Here is a 16,239-nt window from a genome sequence, read left to right as displayed (position 1 = left end):
TATATTCATCCAACCTTATCTTGCAGATCGGATGACTAGCATACTAATGAAAGAAATATACTAGTAAATGTAGTATTGAATTTGAACACAGGCATAGGCAATTAAAAACGTTCCACGTATTTACAAGCAAGGGCAACAGTGGCATGGATTCCTCAGAATATGTAGAATTATCTAGGTTTTAGCCTATTTGACAGGTTTCTCTCCCTATTATAGCAAAAGTCTTCGAAATGTTTATTTATTTATTTTATTATTTATTTATTTTATTTTGGCTGCACCAGGTCTTAGTTGCGGCATGCGGCTTCTTAGTTGCGGCATGTGAACTCTTAGTTGTGGCATGCATGTGGGATCTAGTTCCCTGAGCAGGGATCAAACCCGGGTGCCCTGCATTGGGGGCGTGGAGTCTTACCCACTGGACCATGAGGGAAATCCCTGCAAAAGTCTTCTAAACCACTGTATAAATTAGGAGATTTATGTTGATCACCTGCCTTGCACAGAACCTCAACTAATAAAGTTCAGATAGTTTTAAAGGGAAGTCAAGATAGTTCTGTCATTGTGGAAAATATTATTGTATTCTATGAAACAATGTACAAACAATTCAAAATAATACTATAAACCATAGACTATTATATTACTAGCCTTTTGAAAAGTATTTCTGTAAATGGATCATGAAAGAATTTTAAGTTCTAGGCACTTAAAGCTTTTTCTTTAAAATATTCTGCATTTGCTTTCTATATGATCAAGCCTTTAAGTAAAACATCTGACTTTCAGAAATGCAAAAGGATTTCCGAATATAAGTAAACCCTTGTGTTTTTAGGATTACAAAATATTTTTTCTTTTTTTTTAAATAAATTTATTTTATTTTTATTTATTTTTGGCTGCGTTGGGTCTTTGTTGCTGCGCGCGGGTTTTCTCTAGTTGGAGCGAGCGGGGGCCACTCTTCGTTGCGATCCATGGGCTTCTCATTGCAGTGTCTTCTCTTGTTGCGGAGCACGGGCTCTAGGCGGGCAGGCTTCAGTAGTTGTGGCACGCAAGCTCGGTAGCTGTGGCTCACGGGCTCTAGAGCACAGGCTCAGTAGTTGTGGTGCACGGGCTTAGTTGCTCCGCAGCATGTGGGATCTTCCCGGACCAGGACTCGAACCCGTGTCCCCTGCCTTGGCAGGCGGATTCTTAACCACTGCGCCGCCAAGGAAGCTCACAAAATATTTTTTCTGTATTTTAAATTGATAGTAAGTAATCATATCCTGTACTAGTAATGACAGGTGAAAATCGAGGCAAATATACCCATTGAGAAGGCCTTATAAAAGAATACACATTCATGTTTTAAAATAAAATATACCTAAAACCATAGCCAATGCTCAGCCAAGAAGTACCAATCTGGGTCCTGTGGCTGTTTCTGAAAAGCCTGCATTCGGGATGGTCAGTGTCTGTGCCTTAGCAGTTGTTAAATATTTTGATTATCATCCCTACTTATAACTCTGTAGAACCACCAATTGATAAACATATCAATAAAAAGACAGCTCAAAAATGTCACACAGGGCTTCCCTGGTGGCGCAGTGGTTGAGAATCTGCCTGCCAATGCAGGGGACACGGGTTCGAGCCCTGGTCTGGGAAGATCCCACATGCCAAGGAGCAACTAAGCCCGTGAGCCACAACTACTGAGCCTGCGCGTCTGGATCCTGTGCTCCGCAACGGGAGAGGCCGCGACAGTAAGAGGCCCGCGCACCGCGATGAAGAGTGGCCCCCACTCGCGGCAACTGGAGAAAGCCCTCGCACAGAAACGAAGACCCAACACAGCCAAAAATAAACAAATAAATTAATTAAAAAAAAAATGTCACACATAAAAAGACATTACAATTACCAGCAGGTTGCTATAAGAGAAATTTGTGTCTCTTGCTGGTACTTCAGTGATAAACATCATTATCAATAAAAGTAAGAATTTGTTTACCAAAGAGCTTCCCTCAAAGACTAAGGAGCACTGCCATACCAAGAAAGGCACATCCATAATTATTAAATGCAGGCATTTAAAAGAGTCTAGTTAGCAACTTTTAAAGAACTAGTACATATTTAAGCAAGATACCACCTAGATAATGGCGTCTAAGGGGGTACTTGGCTGGTAGACGACTTGGGTTTTGCTTGTATGTTCAGCACATAGTCGTGAGGGAAGGATGAGCGGACAGTGCGGTTCAATAGGGGCTGAAGGGGGCGGAAGTTGTCCACCATTCTTTTCTCTTTCTCCCCCTCAGAAGTGAAGAGCAGGGTCCGAAATTGCTCAAGCTAGAAACAGAAACAGGAAGCATAAATAATTTCAATAGAAAAACAGCTTTACTTCATGAATAAATTACTTTCATTTTTACTACCCTGAAACGTTCGTCTAAAATTGGATACAGAAGGAGAATTTACTTCTGGGCAGGAATCCCTTCACTGCTGGGCGGGGAATAAAATGTTGTGTGAGGAGAGTAGCAGGAGGTGGTGAAGCCAGCGAGGCACTTGGGATCCAAAGACTGGCGGTCAAAGGCCCTGTCCCCCACGTATTAGCCATGTGCCAAGTCCAAGTTACTTCATCTTTGGTTCTCAGAAACCTCATCTTTAAATGGGCAAAATAGCCAGGCTACAGGATAATAAAAAAAAGGCTTGATGCATATAGTAACAGTGCCAAAAATGTTTTGTTTTTTCAAAATTTAACTGAATCCTTAACATAAACAACGTAGTCTTGATTGCTTACCTCACCTGGGCATTGCGGACAAGGCAATGCAGGTGGAGGTCTTAACAGGCAGTGGGATGCCTCCTGCCAGCACTGTCCAATAGAACTCTCCACGGTGAAGGAAAGGTCCTATGCAGTGTTGATTACAGTAGCCACAAGCCACATATGGCTGGCTGCTGAGCGCTTGAAATGTGGCCATTGTGACCAAGAACTAAATTTTTAATTTAGTTTCAATTTAAATGTATTTATACTTAAATGCCCACATGTGTCTTGTGGCTAAGGTACTGAACAGTGCAGCTCAGTATAAAAGGAGTGATCCCAAATCAAGGGCTTGTTTTCCAGTGTGGCAATAGCATCCATCAGTAGCCCCTTGGCTTTCTGAGCAACCATGTTATAGAACACTTGACTTCAAGCCAGCTGGAAAAGCTCTTCGTAGCATTTTTCCTCACTCAATCAGGCACACTGTAGCTACAGAGAGGACAGCCTAGGGCACAGCAGGCAAGCATGGGAAGATTTGTTTGGATTAAAGACTTCAGGCCAAGTAGACCAGGGACAAGCACCAAACACAGTGACCGTACTTGCAAATCACACATATACCCTCATTAATTAGGAACATGTCTGAGTAGTTTATTCTTATTTGGCTAATTGCAAAAGATTAGAAATAGCCCAGGTATCAATAATACATTTCATTGGAGCTATAAAATGGGCTGGTATATAGCCATTAAAAATGATATTGAAGATAATGTTTATTATCTATAAAATGTTCCACACATCACCGAGTGAAAAGAGCAACAAAATGGCATGTACAGAATGATTCCATTTTGTTCAAAAAATTGTATATATTTATATAGATGAAAGAACAGAAGGATTTATGTGTATCTGTATAAGTAAAAGACCAGAAGGATTTATCCAAACAGTGATTAACACTTAGTGGTAAGATTGTAGGTAACTAGGATTATTGATGACAGCTAACATTTTTTTCTTACTGAATTTTCTGTGTTGAAATTTCATTTGAAAAGTCCTCACATGGGCCACTGACCCTCTGATTTATTTATTTTATTTATTTATTTTTCAGTGTTATGTCAATTTTAAAATATGAAGGATAGTAGCGGAATAAATGTATAAGCCACCAAGCCCAGGCTTATGAGCAAACTCTGTATTCTGTCATTTGTTTATGGTGGTTTTCATGACACCGAATTTTTTTAAAAATTATTTAGTCTATCTTACCAGTTGCTATCTCTGTGACTTCTGGTTTTGATATATGGTTAGAAAAGCTTCCTCCATTTGGACGTATGAAAAGATTTTCCTATGCTTATCCTAGTACTTTTATGGCAGTATTTTTAACATTTAATATGTCTGGAATATATTCTTGTGTAAGGTTTGAATGGTCAATCCAACTTTTCACCCCCAAATGTCTGCTCGATTGTCCCCATCGCTCTTACTGAATAATCTCATCTTTCCCCCTCACTGGGCTGAGATGCAACCTTTATCATAAACTAAATTCTCGTACGTACTTGGACATATTTCTCAATCTACAGTTTTCATCCTATGATTGATCTCTTTGTGTACCAGTACAGCACTATTTAACTATTGAGGCTTTATAACTTGGTTGATTTAATCATCTTTCATTTTCTCTTTCACAATTTTCCCTGGCTCTTTATTTATACTTTTCTTTTAACACATGAGGTTAGAAGTAGCATATCTATTTTAAAATCCTATTGGTATGGGCTTCCCTGGTGGTGCAGTGGTTAAGAATCCGCCTGCCAATGCAGGGGACACAGGTTCAAGCCCTGGTCTGGGAAGATCCCACGTGCCACGGAGCAACTAAGCCCGTGCGCCACAACTACTGAGCGTGTGCTCTAGAGCCCACAAACCACAACTACTGAGCCCGCGTGCCACAACTACTGAAGCCCACGTGCCTAGAGCCCATGCTCTGCAACAAGAGAAGCCACCGCAAGGAGAAGCCCACATACCACAACGAAGAGTAGCCCCTGCTCACCACAACTAGAGAAAGCCTGCATGCAGCAATGAAGACCCAACGCAGCCAAAAATAAAAAAAAATTTTTTTTAATAAATTTATATTAAAAAAATCCTATTGGTATATTTATTGGGATTACATCAAATTTATGAAGAATAAACAATTCATGGCCAATAACAACTTAAGGAGAATTGACATCACAGGTGTCTATGATGTCTTCCTATTCAATAACATGGAATGAATTTTATCAACTCAAGTCTTTTGTGTTCTTCAGAAATGTTTTAAGTTTTCTTGTTAAGCTGATTCCAAGGTATTTTGTATTTTTTTTCCATTATAAACAGCATTCTTTCTTGCATTATATCTTTTTTAAGAATTTATTTATTTTATTTATTTATTATTTTTGGCTGCATTGGGTCTTTGTTGCTGCGCGCAGGCTTTCTCTAGCTGCGGCGAGCGGGGGCTATTCTTTGTTGCAGTGTGCAGGCTTCTCACTGCAGTGGCTTCTCTTGTTGCAGAGCACGGGCTCTAGGCACATGGGCTTCAGTAGTTGTGGCTCGTGGGCTTCAGTAATTGTGGCTCGCGGGCTCTAGAGCGCAGGCTCAGTAGTTGTGGCGCTCGGGCTTAGTTGCTCCGTGGCATGTGGGATCTTCCCAGACCAGGGCTCGAACCCGTGTCCCCTGCATTGGCAGGCGGATTCTTAACCACCGCGCCACCAGGGAAGCCCTCCATTATATCTTTTAACTGATTGTGATTTATACATGTCCAGTGTACTGATTTCTAGAAATTAATATTGTACTCCACTAATTACTGAATTATCTTTGCAGTAGTTCTTTTTATTGTTTCTCTCATTTATTTTTTCTTTTCTGGTCTAATTACATTGACTATTTCCAAAATATAACTTCAGTTAAAATTTAACATAGTAATACTCTTTTCTGTATTAAGCATACTATATACTTTAGAACTGAGATCAATCTCTTTTATCAAGTTAGGGAAGTCTCCATACATTCCTATTTTATTGAAAATTTTTAAAAAAACTGAATGTTGAATTTTGCTAGTGCTTTTTAAGAATCTATGGAAATGATTATTTTTAAAATATATTTAGATTCACTGATATGATGAATTAATATCATTCGTGATATTGAACCATCCTTGCATTACTGGAATAACTACTACTTGGACAAAATATATATTTCTTTTTTTAAATTTTTATTATTTATTTTTGGCTGCGCTGGGTCTTAGTTGTGGCATGCGGGATCTTTTTTTTCAGTTGCGGCATGTGGACTCTTAGTTGCAGCATGAGGACTCTTAGTTGAGGCCTGCATGCAGGATCTAGTTCCCTGACCAGGGATTGAACCCGGGCCCCCTGCATTGGGAGTGCGGAGTCTTACCACTGGACCACCAGGGAAGTCCCTTTTTTTTTTTTGAAAGAGGGAAGGGAGGGAAGTTTTTGAGAACCAGGAATCCAGACAGGAACAATGAGACAAGTTTTTTGTTTTTTTTTTTTAATTAATTAATTAATTAGTTTATGGCTATGTTGGGTCTTCGTTTCTGTGCGAGGGCTTTCTCCAGTTGTGGCAAGTGGGGGCCACTCTTCATCGCGGTGCTCGGGCCTCTCATTATCGCGGCCTCTCTTGTTGCGGAGCACAGGCTCCAGACGCGCAGGCTCAGTAGTTGTGGCTCACGGGCTTAGTTGCTCCGCGGCATGTGGGATCTTCCCAGACCAGGGCTCGAACCCGTGTCCCCTGCATTGGCAGGCAGATTCTCAACCACTGCGCCACCAGGGAAGCCCCCCCCTTTTTTTAAAAAAAAAATTGGAGGGCTTCCCTGGTGGTGCAGTGGTTGAGAATCTGCCTGCTAATGCAGAGGACACGGGTTCGAGCCCTGGTCTGGGAAGATCCCACATGCCAAGGAGCAACTGGGCCCGTGAGCCACAACTACTGAGCCTGCGCATCTGGAGCTTGTGCTCCGCAACAAGAGAGGCCGCGATAGTGAGAGGCCCGCGCACCGCGATGAAGAGTGGCCCCCGCTTGCCGCAACTAGAGAAAGCCCTTGCACAGAAACGAAGACCCAACACAGTCAAAAATAAATAAATAAATAAATAATAAAAATAAAGGAATTCCTTTAAAAAAAAAGTCTTTAAAAAAAAAAAAATTGGAGTATAGTTGCCTTACACTGCTGTGTCAGTTTCTGCTATACAGCAACGTGAATCAGCCATATGTGTACATATATCCTCTCTTTTTTGGATTTCCTTCCCATTTAGGTCACCACAGAGCAATAAGTAGAGTTCCCTATGCTATACAATAGGTTCTTACAAAGTATATATTTCTTTTAACGTACTGCTGGCTTCTGTTTCTAAAATATTATTTTAGCTTTTTTTTTTGGCCATGCCGTGCAGCATTCGGGATCTTAGTTCCCCGACCAGGGATCGAATCCGTGCCCCCTGCATTGGGAGCGTGGAGTCTTAACCACTGGACTGCCAGGGAAGTCCCTATTTTAGCTTTTTAAAAAATATATCCTTCAGACATACCAGTCTGTAGATTTTTTTTTTTTTGGTCTGATCTTTGGTGGGTGTTGGTGTCAGTTATCCTGGTTTCATAAAAAAGGTTCTGGAACCTTTTGTTCTTGTGAAAATGCTTTGTGATTAATTAAAATCCCATAAAGCAAGCATAAGCAAATATTATTGCAGTTCAGTTATGTTATGAATTAAATAGAATTTGTGTATTAACATAGTAATCACCACTTAGTTGCGAAGGAAAAAATAGACTCCAGGGTCAAAACAACTGACTTAAAATTTCTGGACAGACATTGTTGGGTTCTGCTTTTATCCTGACGTTCCATAACAAAATTCCCTTAAAGATTTTAAAGGGTTTGAGCACATCCATTTTCAGCCTTCATTCTTCCTTTTAAAAGGGTCTTGTTTATATAGAGATTCATATTTATATATAAAATATACAATGCATAAAACATATGTCATTGTCAAATATGGAAGTAAAAAGCTTATGTTTCCTAAGTTTTACCTCTTCTCTCTAGTTAATTTGAAGCATTTCCTAATTCATATCCAAATTAACACAAGATGTTAGCACATTTTAATAAAAATGTATGAGCATTACAAGATGTTAAAAACTGATGCCAAAGTTTGAGCCCAGCCTTGTTTTAAAGGGGCAGACTAGAATTTCCTTACATAGAAATGTGGAAAGAACGTACCTGATCATGATCAACCTCTATGGGCTGCTTCTTAATGATCCAAGTGACAGACTCAGAGAGTGGCGGGGTAGTCAGGGACCCTGAGTAGGTCCAGTAATCTGGGCAGGTAGGCATCAGACAGGAAGGGTTGAATGACCCAAATTCCACAAGCATGTCCTGGCCAAGAGAAGGGGTCATCGAGTTATCATTTTATGGTGAAAACCACTCAGGAATCAGATGATGTGGTGACGATTCTAGGGGAGTCTGAGGACCAGCAGCGGTCCAGATGAGCTCCAGGTATCTCCGGGCACCTTAGGACAGAATCATACCCATGCTTTGTTCCTGCAATTAACCATGTATTTCTGATAGTCCTCAGTGGGAACACAGCAAAAACCATTTTCTCCCTCCGTTCTAGTGAGCTTATAGCAGGTGGTCTCCTCTGAACTCTTTGGGAGGCATTAGGTGGTAGCTGGTGCATAAACAAGGAGGCTTTTCCTTTTCAAGAGAGACTAATAGAATTCACCTTTCTAAAATGCAGTGCAAATTAGGAGGAGACAGGATCCTGGACAGAGAGAGGGACAGAGGGGAACAGGGAGGGAGAGAGAGGAAAGGAGATGGGGGTGGGGTGGGGGTAGGGGAGGGAGGAGGAAAAGGAGGGAGATGGAGAGGGAGGGCAGGGTGGAGACATAGGCAGGGAGGGGAGGGAAGACAGACTTCCAGAGAGCAGCCCCTCTGGGATTCTGAATATTGAACAATTAACCTTGACAGCTGGAAGGAGGTATCCACCCTGAAGGATGTGGGTAATTGTTCTGTAAAGCTGGACAAGCCAAGTTTCTCTCAGACTTTTCTGTGCTCCCTGCCTATGGGAGGGTAGCTAGAGCCCAGAAGGCTGCCCTGAGTGTTTGCACAAGGACTGAGAAGGAGCAGGGGTCGGGAGCAGAGGAGGGGACTCGTTATGTTCCTGAGCCCCTGAGTGCTCAGTGGCATGGCAGCCAAACCAGAGCAGTCCGTGCCCAACAACAGAATCACTTCTGTCCCCTGCAGGGTATCCCAGGGCCAGGGGCTCTCTCAGCACAAGCATCATAAAAGACAAGTTGTCTTAAAGGGCAGCTTTCAAAGAGAACCTTAATTACACTGAGGCGAATTACCTTTTCCCAATTCACAGTGCCTTGTTAGTGTCTCCGCTCTGAGACTGAGACATAAACTATATTTCAAGTGATTTAGGAAAAAAAATTACCTTGTGCTTAACTGATGGCAAAATATCCACCAATTTCTGTAGCTCTTTATGATACTTGCCTAGCTAAAGAAGCAATGAGAAAATATTAACAACAATTGACATCTCACTTTTGAAACTGCAACAGAATGAATTAAAATTAACCACCTGGTGATTATATAAAAACAAACCAACCACACTACTTAAGCTACAATTAAACTGGTAATTTAGAATGTTTCAAGCATCACTGAATTCAATTAGACACACAACAAATGAGCAGGCTGTTTGCTGACAGGGTCAGCGTGCCTGCAGGTGAAGGTGTCCTGCTCCATTTAAGCATCAGTTCTTCAATTAATATTTAAATTAATTAAAATTAAAAATTGTTCCACAAAGTAGCGACATTTCTTTTCTTTTCTTTTTTTTTTAGGAGCCACATTTCAAGTGCTCAGTTGCCACATGTGGCTTGTGACTGCTCTGTTGGACTGTGCATTTCTATACCATTTGAAATATATTCATAACAATCTTGTATTTTAAACATTGTCTCAATATTCTTAGAACTTAAAATTGCAGTGTTGTATCTTTTCATCCTAGGATACAACACATCACTTCAAGCTAGTAAGATTTTTTTTTTACCTTTAAAAATACTCCTATCACAGCCAAACCATTTTCTTCCAGTGCTGCATCCTCAAAGTTTTCAAATTTGACTGCATTCCAATGCACCAAGTGCAGCTGAAACACCATTAAAAGATGGTTTTACACATGACCATGTAGGATTGCTCCAAAACAGACAGCCTTATTCACATATGATATTTTACTGTGCTTCCTCACCAAAAATAAAGCCACTGAGAAAAGCACATGACAGTCTGGTGCAAAATGAGATAGAATTAAAGAACAGGAAGAAATATATGCAGGAGCAGTAATTAATGCTACTTTGGAATAGAGGGATTTATTTGGGGGAGAAAATTTTATATACATATATATGTGTATATCTCCAAGTGAATAACATTTCATTGAGGGAGCAACATTTGTCCATTCCCATCCTGATTTGCCTGAAACACTCATATCCAAAATCCATTTGCATCTAAAGGAGAGATGTTTATATTGAGAGAAATAGATTCTCCCTATGCGAACTAGGAGTTGAAGACAAATTTGTTCAAGGGATAACCACTTAAAATGTGTTTCTTTTTAAGGTAACATTTAAAACTAAATTAGGGGGAAAGTTGTGAAGAAAAAATTCTATTTCCTTTGGCTCCTTTTATTTCCCTACAAATCATTCCTTGTCCATCATTCACGAATCCTCACCTAGCCTCCCGAGTAACACCCTGAAGGTCATGTTTAACTTCTGCCTCTCCTCTCCTGAAGAGGACCCTGCCTCCAGGTCCTGTTGCTTTTATTTCCAAAATGCTTGTCCATACTGCTTGTTAGGGACTTCCCTGGTGGCACAGTGGTTAGGACTTCCCCGGTGGCACAGTGGTTAAGAATCCGCCTGGCAATGCAGGGGACACGGGTTCGAGCCCTGGTCCGGGAAGATCCCACATGCCGCAGAGCAACTAAGCCCGTGTGCCACAACTACTGAGCCCGTGTGCCACAACTACTGAAGCCCGCTTGCCTAGAGCCCGTGCTCTGCAACAAGAGAAGCCACCGCAATGAGAAGCCCGTGCGCAGCAACGAAGACCCAACGCAGCAAAAAATAAGTTAATTAATTTAAAAAAAAAATGCTTGTTAAATCGTGCTCTTTTTCTCTATTTCTATTGCCACCGCTTTCATTTAGGCTCCTACCATTTCTCACTTGGGTTCATTTGGCCTGGTGGCCCTGCACTATTGCCTGGGTTATTTCTTTAGGCTATCATTTGAGCCTAGCTTAGAATTCTGGAAGAATTCTGTTTCAGGATCTTAAGGTTGATTTCTGCTATATTATTTGAAATGAGGGCAGTTATCATTTTTACATGTATAAACTGGGAATAATCAAATATGCCCCCAAGAGAGCTACTTAGCATTTATAGGAATTACCTGATTCTTCCCGATGATTTCTTAGAACTAGAAACTCAGAACTATCCCCTATTCTCCACTGTTGTCACTGTTCCCAAACTTCTCAACTTACCTCTGCTGGGTAACATTTGCTGTCCACAGTATGCTCGGAGCCCCAGGCATCAACGGCCCCCCAGTGAAAATGGAACTGCTTTAATCGGTAGCTGTGTTCCAGGGGTCCTCCCTTGATCACTGAAATGAAATGGCACATCCAGCAATTCAGGGGACAGTTTTTCATGTCGTGGAGGACTGTGGGGGAAAGGTGGAATCTGTGGGTGGACCTCTATATGAACTGTCTTAAATGGAGCACACTGTATCATATACCAGTGTTTATAAACTTGATTTCCACACAGTTAATACATGTGTAAGGGCGAGACCTGCACTCTGAATGGCACCAAGATTTAACTACACTCCAAGCTGCATACAGTTGTTAAAGGCCAATTCTTGCCTTAGTTTTATGTTCTATATTTACTGTGCCCAGTGTTTTTTATGCACAATAAAATGCAAATTTCTCTCAGCATATTTATCTAACCCAATCTCATAAAACTGAAATATGGGTACAAAAGATACTCTCTTTTTTATGCACCGCTACTTTGCTTTTCAATTTTTGAAGATACTAGCGTTTCTTTTCCTTACATTGAAATGGAAAAGGAAATTTGCAAGTCAAAAATTATCACCCATCTCCCTTTAGACAGAGTGAACAATGTGAGTCACCCACACACTTTACCACTGGTCTCTGCTGTGCTGAATAATAAATACCTTTTGTTTAGACTAGAGTTTTCTGGAACTAGTGAAATCAGTACATGATAGGGGAAATACTCAGATACGAGTTTTGAAAGTCACCCTTCCTCAGGCTTTGGGTTGTGCTAATTTTTTTTTTTTTTTTGCTTGAATTTGTTAAAGCATGTTGGTTCCTCATTTCTGCCATCTGATCAGACCCTGGCGATGTCTGTCCATGGTTAAACCATACAACAGCACGAAAACCTTCCATCTCATCTGTCTTAATGATTTTAGAGATTATTGCCTCATTAGTTGAATTTTATGTATGCAAATGATTGAGTACAGTCATCCTGAGGTCCAAATACACTGGATATGTCATGCAGTGGTCTACTGTATATCTTACCGGCTTTCATAAATATTTTACATCATTTCCTTTTTTGAAAAAAGAAGTTTTGTAAGAGGTGAGCAAAGATACCAATGACTACTTTTCTTTGAGGGGCAAGGGAAGTGCAGAGAATAATACCACATGATTCACTAAATTAATAGGAGGATGGTACGAAACTGTAGTGAAATAAACATAAAATATCTTCCAAAAAATTCTTGTTTTTCTATGCCAGCTCCATATTGTGAGCATGACTTTGGCAAATGTTCAATATAATCTGTTGGAATGAAATTGAAGTTCTGGTCCCAAGTTAAGTGACCAGGGCAGAGGAGAGGGCCAGCATTTCCCTCCTATCCCCAGAAAAACACTGGCAGCATTTCCTGGACACTTACTGTGCATCTCCTCCAAAGATGATGAGCAAAGCCGAGAGGAGATGTCACCTCTGGGTGGCTGCAAGGGTGGGGGGCAGAACTGGTCTTCAGGTGTGTTTTGATTCACCCACACAATACTAAACACATTTTTCAATTCATTGCCAACATTTAAAGCTGGCTGATTTCACATAAAAATCCACATTTCCAACTTAATGAGACGCCTTGCCCATGTTGAGCACAGGCCTCCACCAGGTGATAAGAGGCTGGATTGGAGAAATGGCTGCCCCTTTAGATGGTCCCGCCAGTTCTTCACAGTGGCTACCGCTGCCATTTCTCTTAGACGCTCCCAGCCTGGCCTATTCTCATTACTTCTGCAGCACTGTAGGTACATCTGCGTCTGTGACCCCTGGGAGAGATGTTAGATACCAGGCATCTGACTTGGGCTCTTGCTAGCTAGAAAAATCATCATATCTCTATATGTGCTGGGCACTATACCCATATGAATTGTATGGGGGAGAGGGGAGACAGGGAGGTAGTCTCCTGTATGATGTGGTTAAGAGCATGCATTTTGCAGGAAAAGGACTTCAGTTTGAATTAACTGGCTTTGTGTCGTTAGTCAGGAGTGTTGGCAGTTTCTAAGATGACTCCCAGTGATCCCCAGTCTCCTGGTATTCACACCCTTGTGTAATCCCCTGCCCTGAGTGTGAACTGGACCTTGTGACTTGCATCTAAGGGCAAAAGTGATGGGATGTCACCTTTAAGATTAGTTTACAAGAACACACCGCTTTCCATCTTGCTTGCCCTCTCTGACTCTTCTTGCTTACTTGCTCTCATGAAGCCAGTGGCCATGTTGTGAGCTGCCCTCTGGAGAGGCCCACTTGGCAAGGAAATGAGGGTGGCCCCTGGTCAACAGCGAGCAAGGAACTGAGGCCCTGGGAGAAACTGAACCTGCCAACAGCCACTTGAGTGAGTTTAGAAGAGGATCCTTTGCCAGAGGAGCCTTGAGATAAGACCCCAACCACAGCTGACACCTTGATCACAGCCCAAGGAGAGACCCAGAGCAAGAGGACCCAGCTAAGCTGTGCCCAGATTCCGAGTCTCTGAGGGTGGTCTGCAGAACTCTGTGAATCGGCTCTTGCCTGTCTCAGGACTTCCTTGTCTGCCACTTCCTTCATGCACTTTACACAGAGTAACACCTAATACGAGCATCACACTGCCTCACACCTTCACCTCCACACGGAGCACCCAGGTGTCACCTCCATCAGGAAGCCTTCTCCCACCAGATCCCACTTCTCTCACAGCACTTAGCCCTCTTCATTAGCATCATCTTTTCCAGGGTCTGCCTCCCCACCACACTATAAGCTCCTTAAAGGCAAGGACCATCCCTTCCTCCTCTTTCCCATCCAGATACTAACCAGACCCGACCCTACTTAGCTTCTGAGATCAGACGAGATCGGGCATGTTCAGGGTGGTATGGCCGTAGACCCTTCTTCCTCTTTCTATTCTGAACACCGGGCATAGTGCCTGGCATTTAGTGGATCCTCCTTGAAACCAGGAACTAAAGAAATGCACTGTAAACTGTCTGTTGGGTTTGTTAATTGAAACATAATGGTAAATTCAGCAAGCGCGAGGAAGAGGGTGGGATCAGGCAGGGCAGGTGCATGGATGAGGGGCGGAAGTACAGTTGGCAAGAAACAGGGCATAGAAGGGAGACAGTGAATTAGAAAGCAGATCAGTCATAAGCTATATCAAATAAATATATGCTTATTTATTTGAGGTCACTGATATTTTGTTCTTTCTGTGCTTTAGGATGAGAAAAGCTTGGAAAAAATTAGGTAACAAATATAAAACACCTAGCATAGAGTCAAGCTTCTAGTAAGCGATCTATGTAATGTTCACTCTCTTCTGTTGCCTTGAATGTGGAGGCGAAGGAGCTAGCAGAGAAAGGGCTGATGAAGGGAAAGGTAGTGCTCAGGACCCATGCAAATAAAAGCAAATGCAGGAAATGGGTGGGAAACTTGGGGTGATGGAAAAGTTCTAAAATTGGATTGTAGCGATAGTTGCACCACACTGTAAATTTACTGAAAATCATTACATTGTTCTTTTTCAAAACAAGTAAATGTAGGACCAAAAATAGGGAAGCAGAACTTAAAATATTTATGAGGGCATTCTTACTAGGGTCAGAGGTGATGCCCTTTAAAAGTGTAAAGTAAGTGGAACAAGGTGGTGGGCGGGACGCACCCTTAGGAGAACAGCGGGATTCTTCTCTTTAATGCCTAGTGACAGTGTCGATGAGATTGATTTCAGAGGAGGTGATAATTTACAGGGAATCATCCACAGGACTCAGCCCAAGCATAATTTAGTGCCCTTCCTCACAATATTTTGTATCCCTCACATGCACTCATTAAAATCAATAACTGTGTCCTATTCAGGGAGCCTAATGACAAAACAGTACCCAGCAGAGGGCAGTGGTATGAGACGCTCACACCCCTTCTCTTATTATCCTCTCCTTTCCTGTAAAGTGGGTTGTGATGGCCCCTCTTTCATTCCTGATTTTAGTAATTTGCATCTTCTCTCTCTTTTTTTCTGTTGGTCCACCTAGCTAAAGGTTTGTCCATTTTATTGATCCTTCCCAAGAACCAACTTTTGATTTCATTGATTTCTGCTCTGTAATCCAACATAGGCATTTTCATCTATAAATTTCCCTCTAGACACTGCTTTAACTGCATCCCATAAGGTTTGGTATGTTTTGTTTTTGTCACATACTTTCCCCAGCCCCTTTCCTTGTATGCTTTATCCCCAGGTCTTTGTAAAGCACAGTGTAGCATCATTTCCTACTTCTTTTGAAATTTAGAGACATTGATATTTATTAGACCCTTTCTTTTCTAGAATTAGAATTGTTTCTTGCCTTTCTTCATTACTAGGATGTACTTCTTTTCCTTTTTCTTTATTTTTTTATGTTCATTTACTCTTTCTTCCTCTTTGAATGCTATTGATTATTTTGCAACAGCATGGAGAAATAGCAGTGAAGAATAAGCAGGAAATAGGAGGCAGTCACTGAAACGTGGAAGAAGAGAGAGAGAAAGTTAGGTACTTATTAAAGATTAATGGTATCCTAGAATAATTATTAAAGCATAATGAAAAAGGGCTGTTTATTTGGTCCTTCCTGACAAAATAAGTGGAGAATTAGCAACATCTGTACAATTTTTCTTGCATATTTTGTAAAAATAGTGTGACCGACTCATCTAGGGAAGGTAAGATCAAGGAATGATTTAGTTAGCTGTGTTTGGAGGTAGCTAAAGAACAATTATGAGGAAAATGTTGGTCACTCATTTTCCAAGTAAGATTGCCCAGGCAAATGGGTGGATAAGAATTCTTGAATCTATTATTCAAAAGAAAAAAAAATGACTAAAAAATAAAACAAAAAGCTATTTGCCTTGAATGATCTTGGGGATTAACTCACTTGGTTAAGAAACCCATTAAATAACTTGCCAAGATTTGCAACTCGATTAAAATATTGGCAACAGATAGTCCCTAGTCTGTCAAAGAAATTAGAAGTATGACCATTATTTAGGATCCTCAGAAGAAAGGAAAAAATGTTGCCAGGGACCTAGATGGGACTGAGACTCATTAATCAAGAGGACTGCTGCGCATGCAGAGTAA

At 41.3% G+C, this 16,239-nt stretch overlaps 1 protein-coding gene and 1 long non-coding RNA gene across 8 annotated transcripts in view; one reads left to right on the top strand and one right to left on the bottom strand.

The window, feature by feature from the left end:
* LOC130706350 (uncharacterized) overlaps positions 1–16,239 on the top strand; it is a 28,304-nt gene that overhangs the window by 5,207 nt on the left and 6,858 nt on the right. The gene's annotated exons all lie outside the window — the stretch shown is intronic.
* CA5B (carbonic anhydrase 5B) overlaps positions 1,165–16,239 on the bottom strand; it is a 30,721-nt gene continuing 15,646 nt past the window's right edge. For all 7 annotated transcript variants that reach the window (XM_007182961.2, XM_057537797.1, XM_007182959.2 and 4 more), the window contains 5 exons: positions 11,177–11,295; positions 9,709–9,804; positions 9,100–9,162; positions 7,884–8,039; positions 1,165–2,274 (listed from right to left, as the gene is read on the bottom strand). In XM_007182961.2, the coding sequence (XP_007183023.2) occupies positions 2,095–2,274; positions 7,884–8,039; positions 9,100–9,162; positions 9,709–9,804; positions 11,177–11,295 (614 nt within the window). In that variant the 3' untranslated portion in view covers positions 1,165–2,094. The remainder of the gene's footprint in view (positions 2,275–7,883; positions 8,040–9,099; positions 9,163–9,708; positions 9,805–11,176; positions 11,296–16,239) is intronic.

Source organism: Balaenoptera acutorostrata, chromosome X (genome assembly GCF_949987535.1).
Source record: "Balaenoptera acutorostrata chromosome X, mBalAcu1.1, whole genome shotgun sequence".
In the NCBI taxonomy this organism is placed as follows: Eukaryota; Metazoa; Chordata; class Mammalia; order Artiodactyla; family Balaenopteridae; genus Balaenoptera; species Balaenoptera acutorostrata.
Note: the sequence above shows the minus strand (reverse complement) of the source record. Positions and strands in the feature narration are given on the sequence as shown.